This window comes from Staurois parvus, unplaced genomic scaffold (genome assembly GCF_062004578.1).
Source record: "Staurois parvus isolate SC_StPar_1 unplaced genomic scaffold, SC_StPar_1.0 ptg000014l, whole genome shotgun sequence".
Lineage (NCBI taxonomy): Eukaryota > Metazoa > Chordata > Amphibia > Anura > Ranidae > Staurois > Staurois parvus.
The window spans coordinates 3,995,273-4,020,487 of NW_028317810.1; the positions used below are offsets into that span (position 1 = coordinate 3,995,273).

General features: G+C 43.4%; 1 protein-coding gene across 1 annotated transcript in view; it reads right to left on the reverse strand.

Moving 5' to 3' along the window:
• Positions 1–25,215, reverse strand: part of TMEM116 (transmembrane protein 116) — a 76,959-nt gene that overhangs the window by 9,119 nt on the left and 42,625 nt on the right. Inside the window, exons 5-9 of the mRNA XM_089676907.1 lie at positions 13,907–13,999; positions 11,608–11,657; positions 9,374–9,451; positions 4,072–4,204; positions 2,144–2,288 (exon numbers count right to left, since the gene is read on the reverse strand). Of these exons, the coding sequence (XP_089533033.1) occupies positions 2,144–2,288; positions 4,072–4,204; positions 9,374–9,451; positions 11,608–11,657; positions 13,907–13,999 (499 nt within the window). The remainder of the gene's footprint in view (positions 1–2,143; positions 2,289–4,071; positions 4,205–9,373; positions 9,452–11,607; positions 11,658–13,906; positions 14,000–25,215) is intronic.

Here is a 25,215-nt window from a genome sequence, read left to right on the forward strand (position 1 = left end):
AAGCAGTGCTCTTTGTGAATGGTAAGGCGGTACCTGGGACACATGACAGATCCCAGAAGCCGCCGGACCAATCACAAAGCGCAGCGCTTCTCGCGCATGCACACTGGGCATCCGGCTGTCCGACGAGCGCCCACACTACAGAAGCCGGGAAGACAGCGCGCGGCTGGATAAAGGAACAGGTAAGATAAAAAAAAACTCTGCGGAAGTAAGAGCGGGTACCTGTCAAATTCAGGTACCCGCTCCCCCTCCCTCCCCAAAGGTCAGCAGTCATCTCTGTACTGTCCGCAGTCTCTGGTCATCCCTGTGCTGTCCGCAGTCTCTGGTCATCCCTGTGCTGTCCGCAGTCTCTGGTCATCTCCTGTACTGTGTCCGCAGTCTCTGGTCATCCCTGTACTATGTCCGCAGTCTCTGGTCATCTCCTGTACTGTGTCCGCAGTCTCTGGTCATCCCCTGTACTGTCCGCAGTCTCTGGTCATCTCCTGTACTGTCCGCAGTCTCTGGTCATCCCTGTGCTGTCCGCAGTCTCTGGTCATCCCTGTACTGTGTCCGCAGTCTCTGGTCATCTCCTGTACTGTGTCTGCAGTCTCTGGTCATCCCTGTACTGTGTCCGCAGTCTCTGGTCATCTCCTGTACTGTGTCCGCAGTCTCTGGTCATCCCTGTACTGTGTCCGCAGTCTCTGGTGATCCCTGTACTGTGTCCGCAGTCTCTGGTCATCTCCTGTACTGTCCGCAGTCTCTGGTCATCTCCTGTACTGTGTCCGCAGTCTCTGGTCATCCCTGTACTGTGTCCGCAGTCTCTGGTCATCCCTGTACTGTGTCCGCAGTCTCTGGTCATCCCTGTACTGTCCGCAGTCTCTGGTCATCCCTGTACTGTGTCCGCAGTCTCTGGTCATCCCTGTACTGTCCGCAGTCTCTGGTCATCTCCTGTACTGTCCGCAGTCTCTGGTCATCTCCTGTACTGTTCGCAGTCTCTGGTCATCTCCTGTACTGTGTCCGCAGTCTCTGGTCATCTCCTGTACTGTGTCCGCAGTCTCTGGTCATCTCCTGTACTGTCCGCAGTCTCTGGTCATCTCCTGTACTGTCCGCAGTCTCTGGTCATCCCTGTACTGTGTCCGCAGTCTCTGGTCATCCCTGTACTGTGTCCGCAGTCTCTGGTCATCTCCTGTACTGTGTCCGCAGTCTCTGGTCATCCCTGTACTGTCCGCAGTCTCTGGTCATCTCCTGTACTGTGTCCGCAGTCTCTGGTCATCCCTGTACTGTGTCCGCAGTCTCTGGTCATCCCTGTACTGTCCGCAGTCTCTGGTCATCCCTGTACTGTGTCTGCAGTCTCTGGTCATCCCTGTACTGTGTCTGCAGTCTCTGGTCATCCCTGTACTGTGTCTGCAGTCTCTGGTCATCCCTGTACTGTGTCCGCAGTCTCTGGTCATCCCTGTACTGTCCGCAGTCTCTGGTCATCCCTGTACTGTCCGCAGTCTCTGGTCATCTCCTGTACTGTTCGCAGTCTCTGGTCATCTCCTGTACTGTGTCTGCAGTCTCTGGTCATCTCCTGTACTGTGTCCGCAGTCTCTGGTCATCTCCTGTACTGTGTCCGCAGTCTCTGGTCATCTCCTGTACTGTCCGCAGTCTCTGGTCATCCCTGTACTGTCCGCAGTCTCTGGTCATCCCTGTACTGTTAATTAGTTTGCACTACTGTACGAGTTGTTTTTTCTAAACCAAAAGCTCGATATTCAGGTTTCATTGCAGTGTTGGCACTTTGAAAGAAATAAGTTGGTTTTGGGTTGCAGTTTGGGCACTCGGGCTCAAAAAGGTTCGCCATCACTGTCCTAGAGCATAAAAAACTTGAAAAAACCTAATAGAGACAAAAAACAAAATTAATTTGTCTAAATTGACTGATGTGTACAGACTACAGTGGGTGGTAAGAGTTTGGGCCTTTATGTAGTCCCAGGTGTCTACTTTGTACAGGAAGCGTTCCCAACATTGCTCTTTTAAGTTAGTCCATTAGTTTAGCAGGCAGCCATGAGATAAAGGAGAACTGTTTACTGTGATCACACAAAAAATGATCAATTATACTCCTTGGCAAACATCCTTGCTATATGAAGAAACTGGGAGCTGGCTAATAAAAGTCTACACGTAAGAGACTCACCTGGCAAGCAACAGAGAAAGAAGATGGCGGGGAAGAGCAGAAGGCTCCAGCTCATTACTTTAATCACTGCCCATTGTTGGTCTTCGATGAAGCCTGCTGTCGCTAGGTGCCTTTGAACAACAACCTGCGAACATGCTGCGATCACCTAGAATTAGACATCAATCAGTCTTTGGCTTTTATGTGGTCAATAAAATCAACATTAACGATGAGAAAATGCTGGCCATTTTACATAAACCAATTAAATTGGCCTTTGATATATATTTAGCATTTTAGTCTTTCTCTTTTTAAAAGACATGGATCGAATCTCGGCCAGTTCAGGAAGGATCTATGTATGGCTGGTAAGTGTTTGAATTTATCACAATGCTTTACTGCTGTCTGTGCCTTCTAGACCTGGTGACAACTGCTGTCTACATTTTTTGTATGGGTGCCACAGGGACAGGAAGTGAGGGAGAATCTTTCTAATAGGGTTCCAAAGAGAAATAAAAATCTTATAGAAATTATCCTGTAACTCTTTCCCACTCTAAATCAAAATCCCTGCCCCCCCCAAAAAAAATTGGCTAGAGTTGGTTTAAAGGGGCAATACACTGATCTTTGAAGCTAGCAGGACTGAAACTGCAGCATGCTGCCATATTAAACCAGTTGCTGCAATTTCCTTCAAAGTTTTTGTAAGGGAAGGAACAGAAAAAAAAAGGCACCTATCAGGATAAAATCCAGTGGGAAGTGCTCTTTGTGAAGTCAACAGTCAGAGGTCATGTGAAGTTTGACTCTTGCTGACCTGTCATCTGCCTCACATCATTCAGTGCATCCTGAAGTTATCAGATCTTTCAGTTATAGTTATAAAGGTGTACAGGCTAATCTCCTAGATTGTAAGCTCCAAGGGGCAGGGCCCTCGTGTATTGAACTGTATTGTTACTGTACTGGTTCCCTCCATAACGTAAAGCGCTGAGCAAACTGTCGGCGCTATATAAGCCCTGTATAATAATAATAATAATAATCAGTTAAACAATCCAACTACCTTATGGGCACCTTTAGCTCATAACACAGAAATCTTTACACCATGGACCATGGACTTGTACTCAGCATACTGTATATTCTGCACAAAGAATGAACAATGTAGCTCTAAACAAGGTTGTTTGTGATCCCGCACAGGACGTCTGCCCTGGAATCTGTATGTCTGACAGTAGATAACTGCTTTTTAATTATGTAGCACCATTTTATAGCATAGTCAGAAACTATGGGGAGAATTAATTTAAACCAGACAGAATATGGAGCACCTGTGCATGGGAACCAATCAGCTTCTACCTTCAGCATTACCCATAACAACTTAATAAATATAATGTTCTTTAGCAAGCAACGTACAATCCACATTAATATTTATGCCACCAAAATTAGTGTGTGCTGTAAATTGCCTCAAGCAAAGTTCCTGTTTCTTCTTGCTGGAGGCTGCCATTTTGCTGAAGACCAGGGTCCTGAGCAGCAGTAAATCTTTAGGCTGTCAGCAGATGGGCCTTTATAAATTCAGCACAGTGTCTAATAATAAAGAGCAATTGAACATGTGCAGAGCAGGATGCGGTAATGCATTACTGGATTCTAAACCGTATAGGAACGTATTTGTAATGTTATACATAGCTATACCTGCAAAAGGGGCCACCCTGAAGCAGGACTTCATTTTCTGACTAAAGTTCCACTTTAAGCTTTGAAAGTAAAAAAATAGAAGCAGATCGGTTGCTATATACAGCTGTTCCAGATTCTCTCTGCTCCAGTCTTAGTAAATTCCACTCTATGTGTGCTAAATGTAAAACTATGGATTCAATCCATTCTACCACAGCTGACAGACAGCTAATGTATTATGCTGAATCTTTTATAACCACACCCCATTGAATTCAGCTGGCAGACAGTGCTCTGAGGTTCCACTTGATGTTACATACCAGTATAGGGATGACTGTAAGGCAGGTAGCCAGGTAGACAGCTGTGCTATAGAAGTGTAAGCCTGTGCAGATACTGTTGTTATATCTGCTAGGGTCTGCTGTTATCTGGGATCCAACATTCAACACCAAGCAGCTGTCAAGAATGTTAGAGCAAGTCAGTCATATAAAATTTGCATCTTTATAATAACAATACAGACTTCATAACTTTATATTTTTACTTACAAAAGAAAAGTGACCCGAGGTCTATTCATACAGGGTTAAATGTTATGTTCACCAAAGACTCACCATACATACACTATATTGGCAAAAGTATTGGGACGCCTGCTTTTACACATACATGAACTTTAATGGCATCCCAGTCTTAGTCCGTAGGGTTCAATATTGAGTTGGCCCACTCTTTGCAGCTATAGCAGCTTCAACTGTTCTGGGAAGGCTGTCCACAAGGTTTAGGAGTGTGTCTATGGAAATGTTTGACCATTCTTCCAGAAGCACATTTGTGAGGGCAAGCACTGATGTCAGACAAGAAGGCCTGGCTTGCAGTCTCCCCTATAATTCATCCCAAAGGTGTTCTATCAGGTTGAGGTCAGGACTCTGTGCAGGCCAGTCAAGTTCCTCCACCCCAAACTCGCTCATCCATGTCTTTATGGACCTTGCTTTGTGCACTGGTGACCAGTCATGTTGGAACAGGAAGGGGCCATCCCCAAACTCTTCCAACAAAATTGGGAGCATGAAATTGTCTAAAATGTCTTAGTATGCTGACGCCTTAAGAGTTCTCTTCACTGGAACTAAGGGGCCAAGCCCAAGCTCTGAAAAACATCCCCACACCATAATCCGCCCTTCATCAAACTTTACACTTGGCACAATGCAGTCAGGCAAGTACCGTTCTTCTGGCAACCACCAAACCCAGACACATCCATCGGATTGCCAGTCAGAGAAGCGTTATTGGTCACTCCAGAGAACACATCTCCACGGTGGCGTCCAGTGGTGGCATACTTTATACCACTGCATCCGATCCTTTGCATTGCACTGTGTGATGTAAGGCTTGGATGCAGCTGCCCATCCATGCAAACCCATTCCATGATGTTCTCTATGCACTGTTGTGCTAATCTGAAGGCCACATGAAGTTTGGACGTCTTTGGCTATTGACTCTGCAGACAGTTGTGACTTCTGCAGACTATGCGATTCAGCATGCGCTGACCCCGCTCTGTCATTTTACGTGGTCTACCACTTCGTAGCTGAGGTGCTGTTGTTCCCAGTTGCTTCCACTTTTTTATAATACCACTAACAGTTGACCGTTTTTAGTAGCAAGAACATTTCACGGATGGACTTATTGCACAGGTGGCAACCGATCACGGTACCACACCTGAATTCACTGAGCTGCTGAGAGCGACCCATTCTTTCACAAATGTTTGTAGAAGCAGTCTGCATGCCTAAGTGCTTAATTTTGTACACCTGTGGCCATGGAGGTGATTGGAACACTTGGATCCAATGATTTGGAGGGGTGTCCCAATACTTCTGCCAATACAGTGTATATATGGCAGTGAATCAATATAGAAATCACACAGAAAAAAGACCAAGTGGTCCATCGAGTTGGTTTTTTGTTTTATTTTTACATGTTGTAATTTTTTTTTGTTAAAGTGTTACTAAAATCAATTTTTTTAAATAAAAATAACAAAGATGTTATACTCACCTGCCCCGATCTTCCTGTAGAGAAGGTCCCCTGTCTGCAATCCTGGCTCCTCCTCTTATTCCTTTGTCCCCATAGCAAACGGCTACTATGGGGGCACATGGGGGTTTATTTACTAAAGCTGGAGAGTCCAAAATCAGACTCCCTTCTGCATAGAAACCAATCAGCTTCTAACCTCAGCTTGTTCAATGCAGCTTTGGCAATGAAACCTGGAAGCTGACTGGTTTCTATGCAGAAGGGAGTCTGATTTTGGACTCTCCAGCTTTAGTAAATAAACCCTATGGTGTCTGCGCCCCCCCGAGCTGTGTGTCTATGGAGCCCTGACCCCCACATTCTCCTCACTTAATTTGATTGACAGTCAATAGCTCCTGTTGCTATTCGAGTTCTGTGTGAAGAGGAAGCGAGAGGAAAAGAGATGCTGCCATGCACAGCTCTGGATCTGTTCTCTCCTCTCTTCCCGTCACACAGGGGGAGGACATAGAAATAAAAAAGATTTAATGCATTAAGGTAAAAAAAAGTTTTTAGCTTTAGTATCACTTTAACTTTGTTGTCTGAGTATAGATCTCTCTTTGTCCCAAGCATATTTTCAACCACTTACTGTTGACTGGCTCACTACCTCAGCTGGAAGTCTATTTCAAGCATCAACTACTCTTTCAGTAAAATAATACTTTCTAAGATTAAGGTTTTGAACTTTCCTCCAATTAGTCTGAGGTCATGTTCCTATGTTCTTGATCTTTGTTTCATATTGAAAGTACCGCTCTCTTGAACCTTGTTCACCCCCTTGATGTATTTAAAGGTTTCAATCTTGTCTCCCCTTTCCCTTCTTTCCTCAAGATTGTACATATCAATTTACTGAAGTCGCTCTTGATATGTTTTATCCCCCAGACCTTGCACCATTTTTGTTACCCATCTCTGAACTCGTTCTATCTTATCAATACTGGACACAGTATTCTAAATGAGGTCTCACTAAAGATCTATATAGGGGAATCAGGACCTCCTTCCTCCTGCTGGTGACCCCTCTTGTGATGCATCCTATAATTCCATTCACTTTTCCCACTGCCTGGCCACACTGCTCATTTTGCAATCATCTGAAATAAGTACCCCCCTTTTCCTCTGCAGTGCTGGCCAATACTGTACCCCCAATGTTGTACTCTCTCAAGGGATTCTTTTTCCCTAGGTGTATTATTTTACATTTAGGCTTCATGCACACTGGGCTTAAAAAACCCAGTTTCCTTAGCAGACAAAAACGTGGCGTTACTGGTGCTATGTGTGCTGGAGGGACTGCTGGTGTGCGGGGTCAGAGCTGCACCTCTTCCAGTCAGTATCCCGGTACCTTAAAGAGGCTAATTATCTGGAAAGACTAACGCACCCCAGGACCCTGAGGAGGACCACCCACCCCTAGGCTGTATCGTCATCCATACCCGAGGGACCTCTTCACACCAGGGATACTATACAACAACGTGCTTTTTATTAGCGCATCTGAAAGTCAACCACCAACTAACTCGCCTGGTTGGATTGCCGTCCCTGTGTTTGTCGTTACATTGAGCCTCATATACTTGTGCTACATACGTCCTGTGTTTGAGTCCATATTGTGAGGAACGTGATCTGAGAGGAATTCATTGCTTGGAGGGGGATCTTAATTGAGTCGGTGGAGTCAGTGGAGCATGAAAATCTGGCTGAGATACTATATATTTAAGGCTTTGTGACCCGCAAGGGTCGAATGTGGAAGGTGTGGAGGCCTTCCAGAAGAACAACCATCTCTGCAGCACTCAACCAATCAGGCCTGTATGGTGGTGGCCAGACTGAAGCCACTCCTCAATAAAAGGCGAATGGCAGCTCACTTGGAGTTTGCCAAAAGGCACCTGAGGGACTCTCAGACCATGAGAAACAAAGTTATCTGGTGATGAATCAAAGATTGAACTCTTTGGCCTGAATGCCAAGCGTCATGTCTGGAGGAAACCAGTACCGCTCACCACCTAGCCAATACCATCCCTACAGTGAAGCATGCTGGTGGCAGCATCATGCTGTATGGATGTTTTTCAGCGGCAGGAACTGGGAGACTAGTCAGGATCGAAGGAAGGATGAATGCAGCAATGTACAGAGACATCCTTGATGAAAACCTGTTCCAGAGCGCTCTGGATCTTAGACTGCAGCTACGGTTCATCTTTCAGCAGGACAATGACCCTAAGCACACAGCCCACATAACAAAAGAGTGCCCCAACCAGATCCCAGACTTGAAACTGATTGAACATCTCTGGAGAGATCTGAAAATGGCTGTGCACCGACGCTCCCCATCCAACCTGATGGAGCTTGATGTGGTACTGCAAAGAAGAATGGGAGAAATTGCCCAAAAATAGGTGTGCCAAGCTTGTAGCAACATACTCAAAATTACTTGAGGCTGTAATTGGTACTAAAGGTGCTTCAACAAAGTATTGAGCAAAGGCTGTGAATTGTTATGTACATGTGTTTTTTTTCGTTTTTTTTTTATATATTGCAAAGATTTCAAAACGAACTTCTTTCACGTTGTCATTATGGGGTATTGTTTGTAGAATGTTGAGGGAAAAAATAATTCAATCCATTTTGGAATAAGGCTGTAACATAACAAAATGTGGCAAAAGTTAAGCGCTGTGAATACTTTCTAGATGCACTGGACATCTGGACAATCCTGGATGATCAGCGTGTAGTTAAATACTATCTCCATAATTTTGGATCACTTGTTTTCTCACTCTACTGCTATTTTGCAATATAATATAATAGTACCTCTTCCCAGGATAGAAGACCTCTTTTTGGCCACCAAACAAGTGTGCAGGAAGACATTTTTAGCATCAACGTGCACCAGGAGTCCTCCAGCTACAGAGTGATACAAGCCTCCAATGTCCTCCAGCTACAGAGCGATACAAGCCTCCAATGTCCTCCAGCTACAGAGCGATACAAGCCTCCAATGTCCTCCAGCTACAGAGCGATACAAGCCTCCAGCTCATCCTCCCCTCCTCTACAGTTTAATTTTTTTTTTTTCCTTGGAAACGGGTGCCTTTTTCTGGCAGCATTTCTCGGCTCCGACCTGGCGCAGTGGCAATCTGACTGTGAAACAGCAGGCACTCACAGCCAGTTTCCCACAGCCAAGATGGCAGTGCTGGAGATCCGAAGATCGGCAAAAACTTGACTGGGTGAACACAGCGTTGGACTCCTGGGCTGGCAAGTACATGTTTGTTAAAAATCAGGGAAAAAGTCATGGGAAATTCAGAATTTTAGAGATGTCCCTAGGTCAAGAGGTAAGAGTAGTATTCAAATGGTGACAACTATCTCAAAGGAGATTTCTTTGGAATTTGTTTCTCATTTCCTATTGCACCTTGAGGAAAGGAAGTAAAGGGAAATCTCCATAAAGAGACAACGGCAGCAAAAATAAATTGACAGGAATGTTAACCCTTTCCTTCTCTATTAAAAAACAAACAAATTTGGGCTATACATACACTTGCTCAGGTCTGCTGATCTCCTCCACCCTTTAACCACTTCCTTTCTACATGCATGCACCATAGCATCTGCTGCACACCATTGCTCTGGACAGTATTGTTCACATTCAGCACATATACATAATCTCTTACAACATGTGTTTACCTGAGACTGCTGTTCTCATAGCATTGATAGAAATTCCCAATGCCCAGGACAGGCAAAGTGAACAAGACAGGAACAACACTGAAATAAATGGAGCTTTATTAATGAAGAGGAATTATGGACAGATATATTTAAACAAACGTATATGATTTTCTAAAAGGAAGTGAGGCAAGGTAAACCTAAGGTTTCTTTAAATGCTTTCTCGCCACCATATAGTAGAATTACTGCTACAGGGCGGCAGGGCTTCGCAACATCATGTATATATATATACGTGATTTGCATTTCTTGGTGGGCGGCTAGGGATGTCAATCACCTGGTCCCGACCGGAGATTCCCCGCCGGCACCCGGCAATTGTAGGGCAAAGCTGACAGGGGAGAGACCTGTGTGTAAACAACACAGGTTTCTCTCCTGCCAGCAAGGACATGCTGCTTTGTATGTCTCTGCACAGCAGAGACATACAAAGCAGCATGTCTCCCAAATAAAACACACACAGCACACACTTAACCCTGTTATTGCACCAGATGTTAACCCCTTCCTGCCCAGTGTCATTAGTACAGCGTCAGTGCTTTTTATCAGCACTGATCACTGTATTAGTGTCATTGGGATGTCAGTGGCAGTTAGTTATTTCCCTCCCAGTGTCAGAATGCCCGCCGTAGTCCCACTATAAGTCGCCGATCACCGCCATTACTAGTATAAAAAAAAATTTAAATAAAAATTGCAGTTCATATACCGCCATTTGTAGATGATATAACTTTCACGTAAACCAATTAGTTTACACGTATTAGGATTTTTTTTTTTTAGCAAAGACGTAGCAGAATACATTTTGGCCTAAATTTATTTTTCGATTTTTTTAAATTTTTTTTACTGGATATGTTTTATAGTAAAAAGTCAAAAACATAATTTTTTTTCCAAAATTGTCGCTTTTTTTTATATAGCGCAAAATACAGAAAATGCAGACGTGATCAAATACCACTGAAAGAAAGCTCTATTTGTGGGGAAAAAAGGACACAAATGTAATTAATGTTCAGTGTTGCATGACTGCAGAATTGTCAGTTACAGTAATGGAGTGCCGTATCGCAAAAAATGGCCTAGTCAGGAAGGGGGGTAAATCCTCTGGAGGGCAAGTGGTTAAATATTCTATGTAATAATAATAATTTGTGCTTTTAGATGTAATATCATACACAAACAATCACTTAAGTATAAAGATAAAGAGAACTATGTTGAAATAAACATAAAAAGGGCATTGGAATGAAAAAACAGCTCTCCAGAAGTGCCATATTTTTGTTTTGGTCAGTTTCTTATACATTTGTGTTTTTTTTGCCCATAACTGCAAATCAAGTATTGTCTTTGATTTTCTTTTTCTTTTAACCTGCTGTTCGTTAACAAGTGGAGCCTAATTGTTTGCTGTGACAATTTCCAGATGCTACCACAGTCTTCCCATACATATACATTATAATTTGATTATACGGCACTGTACTCATTTTGGGATCATTTAAACGGTGATGGGTTAATTTGCTAAAGGCATTTTGAAGCTTCATGTACAAACAGTGTGTGAATATTAACTTCAATTAACCAAGCATATGAAAAATATAAGCGCATGATTGGGTATTTAAAGCCAACAGAATTTTACTTTTCTCACACTTGCATAAATAAAGTGAATATTCACACAATATTTGAGTAAAAAAATCTCAACTTCTTTAGCAACTCTGACTCATTTATATCATCAAATGTAAAAATGTGTAAAAAGTAGAGAATACGCCAAGTTTGGTGGACAGGTATTTGCTAGATAGAAACATCCTAGAAAGATTAAAGTGGTATTAAACCCAAAAACAAAAATGTAATGAATTGCAGCTAATCAGTTATTAGATGTGGTGGCTGCATTAGTTTTCTTTTTTAGGCTTTCTTCTCTGTTTTCATCAGGTAATCTGGGCAGTAACACACCTGTATTAGAGTGCCCTCACCCTGGATGAAGGCGCACAGGGGCACATTTGGACAGCAGCATTGTCAGTCTGGGGGAAGCGAAATATAAGAAGTACTAGCAGATTTAGATGCACTAACAAATTGAAGCCAAATTACAACTAATACTTCATGAGCAGCTACAGCAATTTTTTATTTTCGGTAAAAGGTTTTTACATGAATAAGTAATGGTTGATGATTGTAAGCACACCTGCTACTGTTAAGTGGTTTATCTCATCTCTGTAACTGATACATTCTGCAGGAGAGCTTTTTTTTTTTACCTGGATAGAACTGTTATTATTCTTCCAAAGCAGAACTCTTTTTCTGACATCTACATTGGGGAAAAAAGAAAAGTGTGACTTTAGCTCACCAGCACACAGATATAAGAAGACTTGCTTTGCCATTCCCTCGCTGGACTCAAAAACTCACTTTTACCTGACCTTAACACCAAATGAGTAATGTTTATTGAATGTACAGCATCCAGAGTCTAGGCCTTGGACGAATGTTTTGTATCAGTTACTCTGCGTTATTCTTTGAATAGACAAACAGGAGTCAAAAGTACTTTGTATATTAGGGGTGACCACACTAAATGCCCCCAGGGAAGGTGTTGGGTGAAAAGCATGAGTAGGATCTTTTGAAGATGAGCTTGAAAAAAGTAAATGATTCAGACTGACAACAGCTGTAAAATACAACTTCTTTCCTCAAGCCATGTTGTCAGTTTGGTCCATCAGTCATTGCCTCATCCCCTTAACCTCAAGCAACAGAAGTGCTACAGTTCAAGTGCATCGTTCAGTAGTAAGAGTAAGTACAGTAAATGATACACTTTCCCCAATAAATGCTTTCCAGGCAAATTTTTAATGTGGAAGGAATTGTCTAACAATCAGGTAAAAATTTGGTTCATCAGGAACAAGCCAAAATTTGCTTTGGTTATGGCCAGATTACAATGGATTTGTGATAATTTTATATGTGTCTTTGACCACTGAACATAAAAGTATCAAACAGTACATTACAAAATTACTGTATACATCATTATACCTGCAATACCAGAACTAAAGCTGGCCATATACTTCGGTCCAGGGGTGGACTGACAACTCATGGGGCCCCCGGGCAATAGGGGGTCATGGGGCCCCTGTGTCCTTGCCCAAATTCAAAAAAACCTATGAAAAAGGTACTAGGGGCATCTCATGGGGTCCCCTACTGATCCTGGGCCCTCGCGCACTGCCCGAGTTCCCAAATGGTCAGTCCGCCCCTGCTTTGGTCAAATCCTACTGAATCAGCTGAAATTTGATTCGTGGGTGGCCCTGCAAGCATTACAGGTCAACAACAGAAGATCAAAATAGTCACATGTGATAATGCACTTTAATGCCTTTGGATGGTTCAAATGGGTCATAGGGTTGCTATTGCTCCCATTTTCTGAACTTTGAAGTTACTGACCTGGAACAGCAAGTGGATCAGAGTCAAAACCCTTGATCCTCAGTTCTCATGCACACGGGACGTTTTGATAATGCTGGTAACGTTAGCTGTGTAAAGTCACGTTAAAAATTGTGAGTTTTTCAGCTTTTTTTAGCATGCTTGCATTAGCGTTTAGTGGCGTTTTCCTGTGTTTTTCTGCATTTGCTTTTTTTAACAATTTTTTTTAACAAAAAAAAAAAATTTTTTTGGTCAAAAAAGTCCAAAAACGCCAGTTTGCTGCATTTTAACAAGTTTTGCCTCATTACAGCTAAAAACACCTCTAGAAACCCACTAGTCCTGGTTTTTTTTCCAGCCAACAAACATCCCAGCCAAAAAATGCCAATTACAGTCTATGTGTGCAAGGACACATAGACTGTAGGATAACATGCTGGGGAGTTTACTAACTGTAGAAAAAAATGTGAAAAGCCAAAAACAGCAGGTGTAAAAACATCAAGTGTGCATGAGGGCTCATGCTTGTTCTGGATCAGTATCTTTGAAAATTCAAATGTCAATAGATCAGCTTGGCAAACTCACATTTTAAAAGCAAAGTTCAGCAATATCAGCCTACATATTATTATTATTATTATTATACAGTATTTATATAGCGCCAAAGGGTTTGCTCAGTCAATTTACCTGACTTTATCTACCTGACTTTAGTTTCTTTTATTGAAAAATTAAACTGGGAGAACATGTAGGCTACCCCTGCTAACCTCTTCTAAAAGTGATAGTTTGCTGGCCTCTATGCTGATTTTAGTACTTCTCAGGGGAATCTGTTGAATTTCTGTTTGCTCAGAAGTATCGCTCAAAACAAGTAATTTACCTATCCTACACTACCTATGTCACAGAACAATGGGAAAATGTCTATGCTTTTATTTGTAAAAGTGAAAAAGAGCAATAAAATATTTTAAAAAAAAAAAGAAAAAACAAAAACTGTTGTATCTTCATACTTGCTGAGAAATATATACCAGGCACTAGCAAACATTACCAGTAACAGTAGTGGTAACAATGGAAACTATATTATTAGTATCTAGGAAAGGCAGTATTACAGCTACACACTCCTGATATGTTATTTCATTATATTTCTGCAAATGCTTTGGGATTAAAATGAATCTCCAACTAGTAACTGACCTTATAGAACTCACTGTCAAGCCTTCTTCTCATGTTACTGAAGTTTTGCCAAGTATAGTTTAAGGTGTGGAAAAAGGTGGAAATATAGAACATCTGCAGAAAGGAAAAAGAAAAATTGTAAAAACGATATATTACTTGAAGGGGTCACTCTAAACTAATGACATGGTTATCAAAAAAATAAATAAACTAGCGGATATTTTTGTATCCAGCATAATAAAAGAGTGAGATAGAGATCCAATATATAAAAGTACTATAGAGAAGTAACAAGACATATTCAAATTCTAGGTAAAATTTCTAGAAACACAAAATTGCAAGAACTACAATAAATATTTTGTACAACTGACATTTAGTACCAACCAAGGTAAACAAATTTAACGATTCATATGATGATTGCTGAAGATTCTTACAATTACGTATTACATTTAATATCCTGGGACAGACAGAAGAGGAGGACCTGTGGGGAACAGTGCAGTAAATTACAGTATCTTCCCTGCACAGCTCTGCAAATCCATAACACAGGGTTTCTCACATGGGGTTCCACCGCAGATCAATGATGTGGCAGATGTATATCCATCCAATGTTGTTTTTAATACACATTGACAGTGCGCATTGATACCTGATGCCTCCTCTGTAGTTGTGGTTCCTGCGAGCTCAGAGGGTGGCATCAAGTGGAGTGCAGAGAGTGGGAACACGTGGCTTGATCAAGAGGTGACATCTTGTGTATGGCACCAGTGAATGCAGACTGTAGAGGGGGGGAGTAGAGAGTGGGAGCACAGGGATTAATGTAGCAAAGGGTGACATCCAGTGTATGGCAGTGATGAATGAAGACTGCAGGGGTGCATGGCTGGATGAGACTGAATGTAGCTGGAGGTGAGATCATAATAGTTTTATGTATAGTTATGGCATAACATAAACCTAATATGATCTCACCTCCAGCTACATTCAGTCTTATCCAACTGTGCGCTCCCCTCTCTGCAGACTATATCACTGCTGTCAAACACTGGATGTCACCTCCTGTTTTAGCCATGTGCGCCTTCTCTCTGCTCAATCTCCAGTCTGTATTGACTGTTGCCCTACACACACATTGCTCTCTCTGCCTCCCTCTGCACCCCCTTCCCTGCACTCTGCATGGCAGTGCTACACAAAGTCATCAAGGGATCTCACCTAGTGATCCAGATATGGACTCGTGCTTTGTACTCCCTCCCACTATCTTGCGATCAGCGCTGCCATATAAAGTAACACCTCCCCCTTCAGCTCCCACTTTGTGCAGTACTCCCGGTGACTCCTTGTGCAGCTAAAGGATGCAGCAATTGAGGCACCCAGGGGGTGCCAGTTTGCCCCCTCCCAGTCATCATAATTTAAGCACACCCACTCTTCACTAGTGCACCACAGGTTGCTATTTCCCTGAGATGTCCCTCATTTCAACTTCAAAAGCTAGACGGTACATTAGTACTATTTCAGTGCATATCACAAACATTACATGCATTACAAACCTTACACCATTATTAGCCCTATCCTGGCGGAGAGGAGGGGGGGGGGGGTACAGTTTGCCATGTTCACCCTGGGCACTGGGTGACTTTGTCCTGGTACTGATCTGCTACAACCCTTTGGGGAATAGGCAATGAAGATGGATACCAATCAAGAAGATAGAAACTAATGTGCAGCCAATTTAAAGTTCAGCTCCTCAATTTATGAACCAACGGAAGATGTATGAGAAAATATACACTATGCAACACAACGCATTTATTCAATTTTTGGTCCTGTGTAATCCATGGCTCTGATACAATAAAGACTTGGCTTTTGCACACAATATATATAAAGTTTTATATATTTCAATCTAAACTCCCTTTTGCCGGCTTTTGTCAGTGACACTTCCTTGCTGTGTCCACTGCACCTGAAGCCCCAGAGAGCTATTAATTACTTTCTAAGTGGTAAGTTGCCAATTAACTGCTTTATGAATGCACTCTGACACACCAATCCACTGCGCCAAGTTACAGTTGTTCTTCAATTACTGTATAAATTAAAGACTGTTATATTTTGAGATATTACTTATTACAGACTGTTATATTATTGTTGAAATTATATACTATGGTCATTCTCAATAAATAGCTATTATTTCTACATACAGTATTCAATATCTAGTTTTACTAGTTTTGCTTGGCCTACACAATCATTATATGAAACCAACCTTGGTTAACTTTTGTATGAGAGAGATGGTTTTGCGTGCACATAAATCACCAATTATCCCTCCTTGTAACTCAGGTATTCTTTCTGATGATAGGATCAATTCACAAGGGTGACACACCATAATAGGTATACTTATTTTAAAAAAGTAAGTGATTTTCAAAGCCAATGACATCTGAAGTCACATTGCTAAATTAGACAATATTATCCTAGTGTGAGTCTTGCTTCAACCATTTTCTCTTTCCGCTGTTACCCTTCAAAAGTTTCTAATCTTTTATTGCTAAAATCGATTAAAAAATATATACAAATGAACTAGTGGATGATTTAGAATGCTACCATGTTATAGGAGGATTGCTCCTTTGACAACACCTAGCAGGTCTAGAAGTTTCGCAGTGATAATAAATCAAGCCCACTTGGAGACAAGACAAAAACCACCCAATCATGGCCACTCTTTTCTGTACATTTGCCAATTAAGTCTATGTTCCACCATATATATCCACAGCATACATGTTCTTTATGGAAAAATCCTTATTTTTTATTTTCATTGTATTTTTGGGGAATTCTAAAGAGCATATATTTACAAACTTACATTAGGCTATGTCTAAGCTGGCTCTAAATGCATACATAATGATTCAGGAACTCCAAAATTGGTTCTCTCAACATTACTTAAACCCACAGATTTTGTTCCCCTGGTAAAGACTACTGGTACCTACTGTTTTATGCACCATATTCTGTATTTTTGCATGCTGTAATAATCAGTGCTACTCCAAATGTGTTTTTCTTTATTTTTGAATACTGTGGTGATGATAGCTGAAAACACAATAGGAATGTGTCTGAACCTGTTCAGTGATTATGAACATTTGTCCTGGCTGTTACAGAATAGTTAACTTGATATCATTTAAGATATTCTAAAAGGAGTCTATTCTCTGTTAAAAGTATACTTCTAGTGCCTTCCAGGGAATGCTTGTAGGTAATCAAGATCTGTGTAAAAGAAGAAAAAGTAATGGGGCTTTTCTATGAATTCTCACAAGGTCTTGGGGAGAAGCCCATTCATTTTTTTTTTACAAAGATCTGGCACCAACATCATCAGTGGGCTAGCAGAGAATAAAGCTGGCCATGCACTGATAGAACTTGGGCTGGTTTAGCAGGGACCAGCCAAATTCTGATCAGTGCGTGGCCATCCATGATCAACAGAAGTAGATTTTTTGGTCAACTTGTGTCAAAGGGACATTTTGGAAAACTTTTGTCATTCAGTGCCTACAGTCACTGATCATTGTATTCTGACAGCGGTGGGTCCTACTATCAGAATACAAAGTCCTGGTGTGGGTATTCCTCCATACACCTCTTTTGTGAATATGAAGGAACCTGTTAGTTTTTCTTTGTTTAGCCCACTAGCTGAAAGAAAAAAAAAAGAAATAACCACGTACAGCCAGCTGAAGGAAGAAGCCAGCCACCAGTTGGGGTATGCGACGACACGCGCGGGGGGGGGGGGGTGGGACGGATCAGTGAGACCCAGAAGTAAGGGAAAACAGTGATTTCTTCAGTTTGTTCAGTTTGGTCAGTTTTTTTTTAAAGGGGGGGGGGGTGCTTTAAAGCAACATTGCAAATATGCTAAATTTGGCAGGAAATCTATACCTTTAGAAAAAAGTGTAAATAATTACCACCCCTGTTGCCCTCACCACTTACCTATGATGACTTAGATGTCTGCAGCAGTAACCAGTGAAGGCTGCAGGGGACCTGGACGATTGACACTTTTGGAGTTGTGATCAAAGATGCAGCTAGCAGGACAGGTAAGCATTTACACTATTTACACTATCATCAGGTGGAAATAGCAAAATACTGAAAATGCTTATTTCACAATATTTTTTTTTTCCTTGCTTAATGCATATCTAAACCCTCAAACAAAAAAAATTATATTTCTGCTTACCAGGTCTTAGATGAGATGGCTGCATTAGTTTTCTTTTTTCATTTTTTTCCCTTTATTATCACTTGGTAATCCTGTGAATCATACATTTTCTGTCACTCACATCTCTACTGTATCTATGAAGGGAGCTATTGTTGCGACCCAGGCTGGGTTTCAAAAATACTATCTTTTTAACTTCATGTCTTGTACACTGGGATGGGGAAATTTAGTTTACAGAAAGAGGTCTGTTAAACTCACAGAAAATGACAAGGACACTGCATTTCTGACAAGATCAACAAGTATTTTCTGTACTTGCTGAAAATGTTCTTACTCTGAAAATTAAAAGCTGATGCAGCCACCACACTTAAGTACTGGTATACTAGGATGTATTAAATTTTTGTTCTTGGGTTTAAATATCCTTTGACATTTTTTACTGTTTTTTCAGTATTCTTCTTGTTTGATATAAGTAAAAACCTTATCAGTATATGTTCAGGTTTTAAGAACTATGTAGAGCATATAATGAAATGGAGGCAGCCAAACTTACTATTAGAGATGAGCGAATCGAAGTATCCGAAGTGGAATTCGAGTCGAATATCGGAAAAATTTCGATTCGTGCCGAATCCGAAAAACAGCCTAATTCGGACGCGCGAATCGAAATTTTTCCGAAAATGGCGGCTGACATGTGCGGCGACGGAGCGGGGATGTCGGGGAAGGCGCGCAGACAAGGCGCGCTGCCCCATAATGCATTCCTCAACGACATGTGATCGCATCAGCCAATCAGCAGCCAGCCAGCCAGCACTGTGTAATGGTCGAGGTATATATAGCGGCCATTTTGGAAATCTTCATTTGCCTGCAGTCATTGAACAGAGGCAGACCGCTCTGTACTAGGGACAGGGACAGAGTTAGGGCCACAGAAACGAGAATTGGGGACAGAGAGAAGTTACTTAGGGACAGAGAACCATTACTCAGGGACACAGACTTGTTAATGAGGGCCACAGAATCGTTATTTAGGGACAAAGAAACGCTAGTTAGGGCCACAGAATTCATACTCAGGGACAGACAGAATTGTTACTCAGTGCCAGAGAATTGTTACTTAGGGCCACAGAAACGTTATTAGGGCCACAGAATTTTTACTCAGGGACAGACAGAATTGTTACTGAGTGCCAGAGAATTGTTACTCAGGGACAGACAGAATTGTTACTGAGTGCCAGAGAATTCTTAGGGCCACAGAATTCATTCTCAGGGACAGACAGAATTGTTACTCAGGGACAGACAGAATTGTTACTGAGTGCCAGAGAATTGTTACTCAGGGACAGACAGAATTGTTACTGAGTGCCAGAGAATTGTTACTCAGGGACAGACAGAATTGTTACTGAGTGCCAGAGAATTGTTACTCAGGGACAGACAGAATTGTTACTGAGTGCCAGAGAATTGTTACTCAGGGACAGACAGAATTGTTACTGAGTGCCAGAGAATTGTTACTCAGGGACAGACAGAATTGTTACTGAGTGCCAGAGAATTGTTACTCAGGGACAGACAGAATTGTTACTGAGTGCCAGAGAATTGTTACTCGCACAGACACAAAATTGTTACTTGCACAGACACAGAATTGTTACTCGCACAGACACAGAATTGTTACTCAGGGCCACAGAATTCATACTCAGGGATAGACAGAATTGTTACTGAGTGCCAGAGAATTGTTACTCAGGGACAGACAGAATTGTTACTGAGTGCCAGAGAATTGTTACTCAGGGACAGACAGAATTGTTACTGAGTGCCAGAGAATTGTTACTCGCACAGACACAAAATTGTTACTTGCACAGACACAGAATTGTTACTCGCACAGACACAGAATTGTTACTCAGGGCCACAGAATTCATACTCAGGGATAGACAGAATTGTTACTGAGTGCCAGAGAATTGTTACTCAGGGACAGACAGAATTGTTACTGAGTGCCAGAGAATTGTTACTCAGGGACAGACAGAATTGTTACTGAGTGCCAGAGAATTGTTACTCGCACAGACACAAAATTGTTACTTGCACAGACACAGAATTGTTACTCGCACAGACACAGAATTGTTACTCAGGGCCACAGAATTCATACTCAGGGACAGACAGAATTGTTACTGAGTGCCAGAGAATTGTTACTCAGGGACAGACAGAATTGTTACTGAGTGCCAGAGAATTGTTACTCAGGGACAGACAGAATTGTTACTGAGTGCCAGAGAATTGTTACTCAGGGACAGACAGAATTGTTACTGAGTGCCAGAGAATTGTTACTCAGGGACAGACAGAATTGTTACTGAGTGCCAGAGAATTGTTACTCGCACAGACACAAAATTGTTACTTGCACAGACACAGAATTGTTACTCGCACAGACACAGAATTGTTACTCAGGGCCACAGAATTCATACTCAGGGATAGACAGAATTGTTACTGAGTGCCAGAGAATTGTTACTCAGGGACAGACAGAATTGTTACTGAGTGCCAGAGAATTGTTACTCAGGGACAGACAGAATTGTTACTGAGTGCCAGAGAATTGTTACTCGCACAGACACAAAATTGTTACTTGCACAGACACAGAATTGTTACTCGCACAGACACAGAATTGTTACTCAGGGCCACAGAATTCATACTCAGGGACAGACAGAATTGTTACTGAGTGCCAGAGAATTGTTACTCAGGGACAGACAGAATTGTTACTGAGTGCCAGAGAATTGTTACTCAGGGACAGACAGAATTGTTACTGAGTGCCAGAGATTTGTTACTCGCACAGACACAAAATTGTTACTTGCACAGACACAGAATTGTTACTCGCACAGACACAGAATTGTTACTCAGGGCCACAGAATTCATACTCAGGGACAGACAGAATTGTTACTGAGTGCCAGAGAATTGTTACTCAGGGACAGACAGAATTGTTACTGAGTGCCAGAGAATTGTTACTCAGGGACAGACAGAATTGTTACTGAGTGCCAGAGAATTGTTACTCAGGGACAGACAGAATTGTTACTGAGTGCCAGAGAATTGTTACTCAGGGACAGACAGAATTGTTACTGAGTGCCAGAGAATTGTTACTCGCACAGACACAAAATTGTTACTTGCACAGACACAGAATTGTTACTCGCACAGACACAGAATTGTTACTCAGGGCCACAGAATTCATACTCAGGGATAGACAGAATTGTTACTGAGTGCCAGAGAATTGTTACTCAGGGACAGACAGAATTGTTACTGAGTGCCAGAGAATTGTTACTCAGGGACAGACAGAATTGTTACTGAGTGCCAGAGAATTGTTACTCGCACAGACACAAAATTGTTACTTGCACAGACACAGAATTGTTACTCGCACAGACACAGAATTGTTACTCAGGGCCACAGAATTCATACTCAGGGATAGACAGAATTGTTACTGAGTGCCAGAGAATTGTTACTCAGGGACAGACAGAATTGTTACTGAGTGCCAGAGAATTGTTACTCAGGGACAGACAGAATTGTTACTGAGTGCCAGAGAATTGTTACTCGCACAGACACAAAATTGTTACTTGCACAGACACAGAATTGTTACTCGCACAGACACAGAATTGTTACTCAGGGCCACAGAATTCATACTCAGGGACAGACAGAATTGTTACTGAGTGCCAGAGAATTGTTACTCAGGGACAGACAGAATTGTTACTGAGTGCCAGAGAATTGTTACTCGCACAGACACAAAATTGTTACTTGCACAGACACAGAATTGTTACTCGCACAGACACAGAATTGTTACTCAGGGCCACAGAATTCATACTCAGGGATAGACAGAATTGTTACTGAGTGCCAGAGAATTGTTACTCAGGGACAGACAGAATTGTTACTGAGTGCCAGAGAATTGTTACTCAGGGACAGACAGAATTGTTACTGAGTGCCAGAGAATTGTTACTCGCACAGACACAAAATTGTTACTTGCACAGACACAGAATTGTTACTCGCACAGACACAGAATTGTTACTCAGGGCCACAGAATTCATACTCAGGGACAGACAGAATTGTTACTGAGTGCCAGAGAATTGTTACTCAGGGACAGACAGAATTGTTACTGAGTGCCAGAGAATTGTTACTCAGGGACAGACAGAATTGTTACTGAGTGCCAGAGATTTGTTACTCGCACAGACACAAAATTGTTACTTGCACAGACACAGAATTGTTACTCGCACAGACACAGAATTGTTACTCAGGGCCACAGAATTCATACTCAGGGACAGACAGAATTGTTACTGAGTGCCAGAGAATTGTTACTCAGGGACAGACAGAATTGTTACTGAGTGCCAGAGAATTGTTACTCGCACAGACACAAAATTGTTACTTGCACAGACACAGAATTGTTACTCGCACAGACACAGAATTGTTACTCAGGGCCACAGAATTCATACTCAGGGACAGACAGAATTGTTACTGAGTGCCAGAGAATTGTTACTCAGGGACAGACAGAATTGTTACTGAGTGCCAGAGAATTGTTACTCGCACAGACACAAAATTGTTACTTGCACAGACACAGAATTGTTACTCGCACAGACACAGAATTGTTACTCGCACAGACACATAATTGTTACTCAGGGCCACAGAATTCATACTCAGGGACAGACAGAATTGTTACTGAGTGCCAGAGAATTGTTACTCAGGGACACCTAATCGTTGAATTAAATAGTATGTCAGACAACATGCAGAGGAGTGGCAGAGGAGGCAATGTTTTAGGAGCGAGCAGACGTGGCAGCAGAGGAAGGGGTCGAGGCAGCAGTATTCGCAGCCAGAGGCCAGTGCTCCCGGTGTCATCCAGCGGTCGTGTCTCCACCGACAACCCTGCCGTCATTGATTGGTTGGCTCGGTCGTCTTCCTCTTCCCAGGTCACCTCTGACACCTACAGCCAACGGTCGGTGGGTACGTCAGACACAACCGTTAGTTGGCATGGCCCGGGACCAAGCCCACTGAAATCACGTGTCCTCTACCTGCCCCTGTCCTTTGCTGTTCCCTCACCAAGCGAAGTATCGCATGCTGTGGGCTCAGCCCCACTGTACAGTGAGGAAGAGCTAACAGAGGGCGGTCAGGAACGGGGGGAGACATCGGCCTTTTCAGCAGCCAAGCGAACAAGTACTGGCGAGGAGAGTGGCTCGGTAGCCGGTCTAGAGACAGGTCTGTCTCCTGACCCAGACGCAGCCGAGGGGGCTAGTAGTGAGGCGGAGACCCTACTTGATGATGAGGAGGTTGATCGCACTTGGCAGCCTCGTCGTCATCAGGCAATTTCTTCCGCATCATCAGGAGAAGAGGGTGGCAGCTTGGCAGCGAGCAAAACAGTCGGTGGGTTGCCCAGGAGACAGCAGCAGGGTCGCATCAGTGTCAGTGGAGCCAAACGTCCACGGAGTAGAGCACCAGCTCCACTGCAGCCTACCACCACGGCCAGTAGTGGTGCCGTTGCGCACGGAGGAAGTAGCAGTCAGCCAGTGAAGAGTAGCGGGGGCAAAGTTTCCTACTCGGTGGTGTGGCAATTTTTCCTCAAGCCGCCCGAGGAAGTAAACGTAGCCGTATGTCGACTATGTGGCCAGAAATGCAAGCGTGGCCAGGGGGCCCATGTTGGGACTACAGCGTTGCGTCAGCATATGCAGCGTCACCATTCGGTGGCCTGGGAAAACCGTGATAAACATACGGCGGTTCTGCCTGCCCCAGCCCCCGCTCCATCACCCGCTCCGTTACTTGCTCCGTCACCCGACGTCGTCAATCGCCCTCTATCAGCCAGTCAAGGCTCCAACACCTCTGCTGAGGGGAGTTGTCGCTCATTGGCATCTTCCGCTCGTTCAGATGCTCCTTCTCCTGCTACTCCTCTTCTCGGATTCCGTCAACAGTCTTTCTTGGAATCCGTATCCAAGAGACAACAGTTTGCGAGCACGCACCCGACGGTGCAAAAGCTGAACGTCCTCCTGTCCAAGTTGCTGGTGCTGCAGTCCCTCCCTTTCCAACTGGTGGACTCAGCACCTTTCCGAGAAATGATGGCTTGTGCCGCGCCGCGGTGGAGAGTGCCAAGCCGTCATTTCTTTGCCCAAAAGGCAGTGCCAGCCCTGCATTCACATGTAGAAGAGATGGTGGGCCAGTCTTTGAGCATGTCGGTCTCTGCCAAAGTGCACGGCAGCGCCGACGTGTGGAGCTGTAACTACGGTCAGGGACAGTACATGTCATTTACGGCCCACTGGGTGAACGTGGTGCCGGCACAGCCGCACCAGCAACTTGGACAGGTCACGACGCTTTTGCCTCCACGTTTGCACGTCCTTGGTCCAGCAAGCATGTCCGCCTCTACCACCTCTTTTTCCGCCGTGTCCTCAGCCGCCACCCCCGTGCCAAGTCCCATTACCCGACCGGCATATCACATGTGCAGGGCGCAACGGTGTCACGCTGTGCTGCACCTGGTATGCCTTGGCGAACGTAGTCACACAGGGGAGGAACTGCTGAGTGTAATGAACAGAGAAATCGACAGATGGCTGTCTCCGCGCAAACTAAAAATCGGAACCATGTTGACTGACAACGGAAAGAACATGGTGTCTGCTCTGCGTCAAGGAAGGTTGTGCCATGCGCCATGCATGGCTCACGTGTTCAATCTGGTTGTCAAGCGGTTCCTAAAATCCACCATCCCACTGCAAGACATCCTTAAAATGTCACGTAAACTGTGCATGCATTTCAGCCATTCCTACACCGCAAAGAACACCCTCATTGAGCTGCAGCGGCAGAACGGAATTCCACAGCATCGCCTGATCTGCGACGTTGCAACAAGGTGGAATTCAACCCTACACATGTTAGACCGCCTTTACGAGCAGCGAAAGGCCATCACCGATTTCCTGATGTTACAAGCGGATAAAGGTACTCCCCTGTGTAACTTAGATGTCAGCCATTGGCAGCTCATGCGTGACACCTGCCGCTTGCTCAGGCCCTTTGAGGAGGCCACGCTATTCGTGAGTCGGCAGGACTATGGGATGAACGACGTCATTCCTCTGTTGCACGTCCTGGAACAAATGCTGTTAACAATGGCTGGTCAGGGTGCGGTAGACGTGGCGCACAGATCTCAACGCCACATGACCCCTGTGGGGGCAGGACAGGAAGAAGAGGAGGAGGTAGAGGAGGACATTTGTGCTCAGGAATTATTGAGTGAAATGGGTGGTTTTTCCACTCAGCGGACAGGAGTGGAGGAGCAGGAGCATCT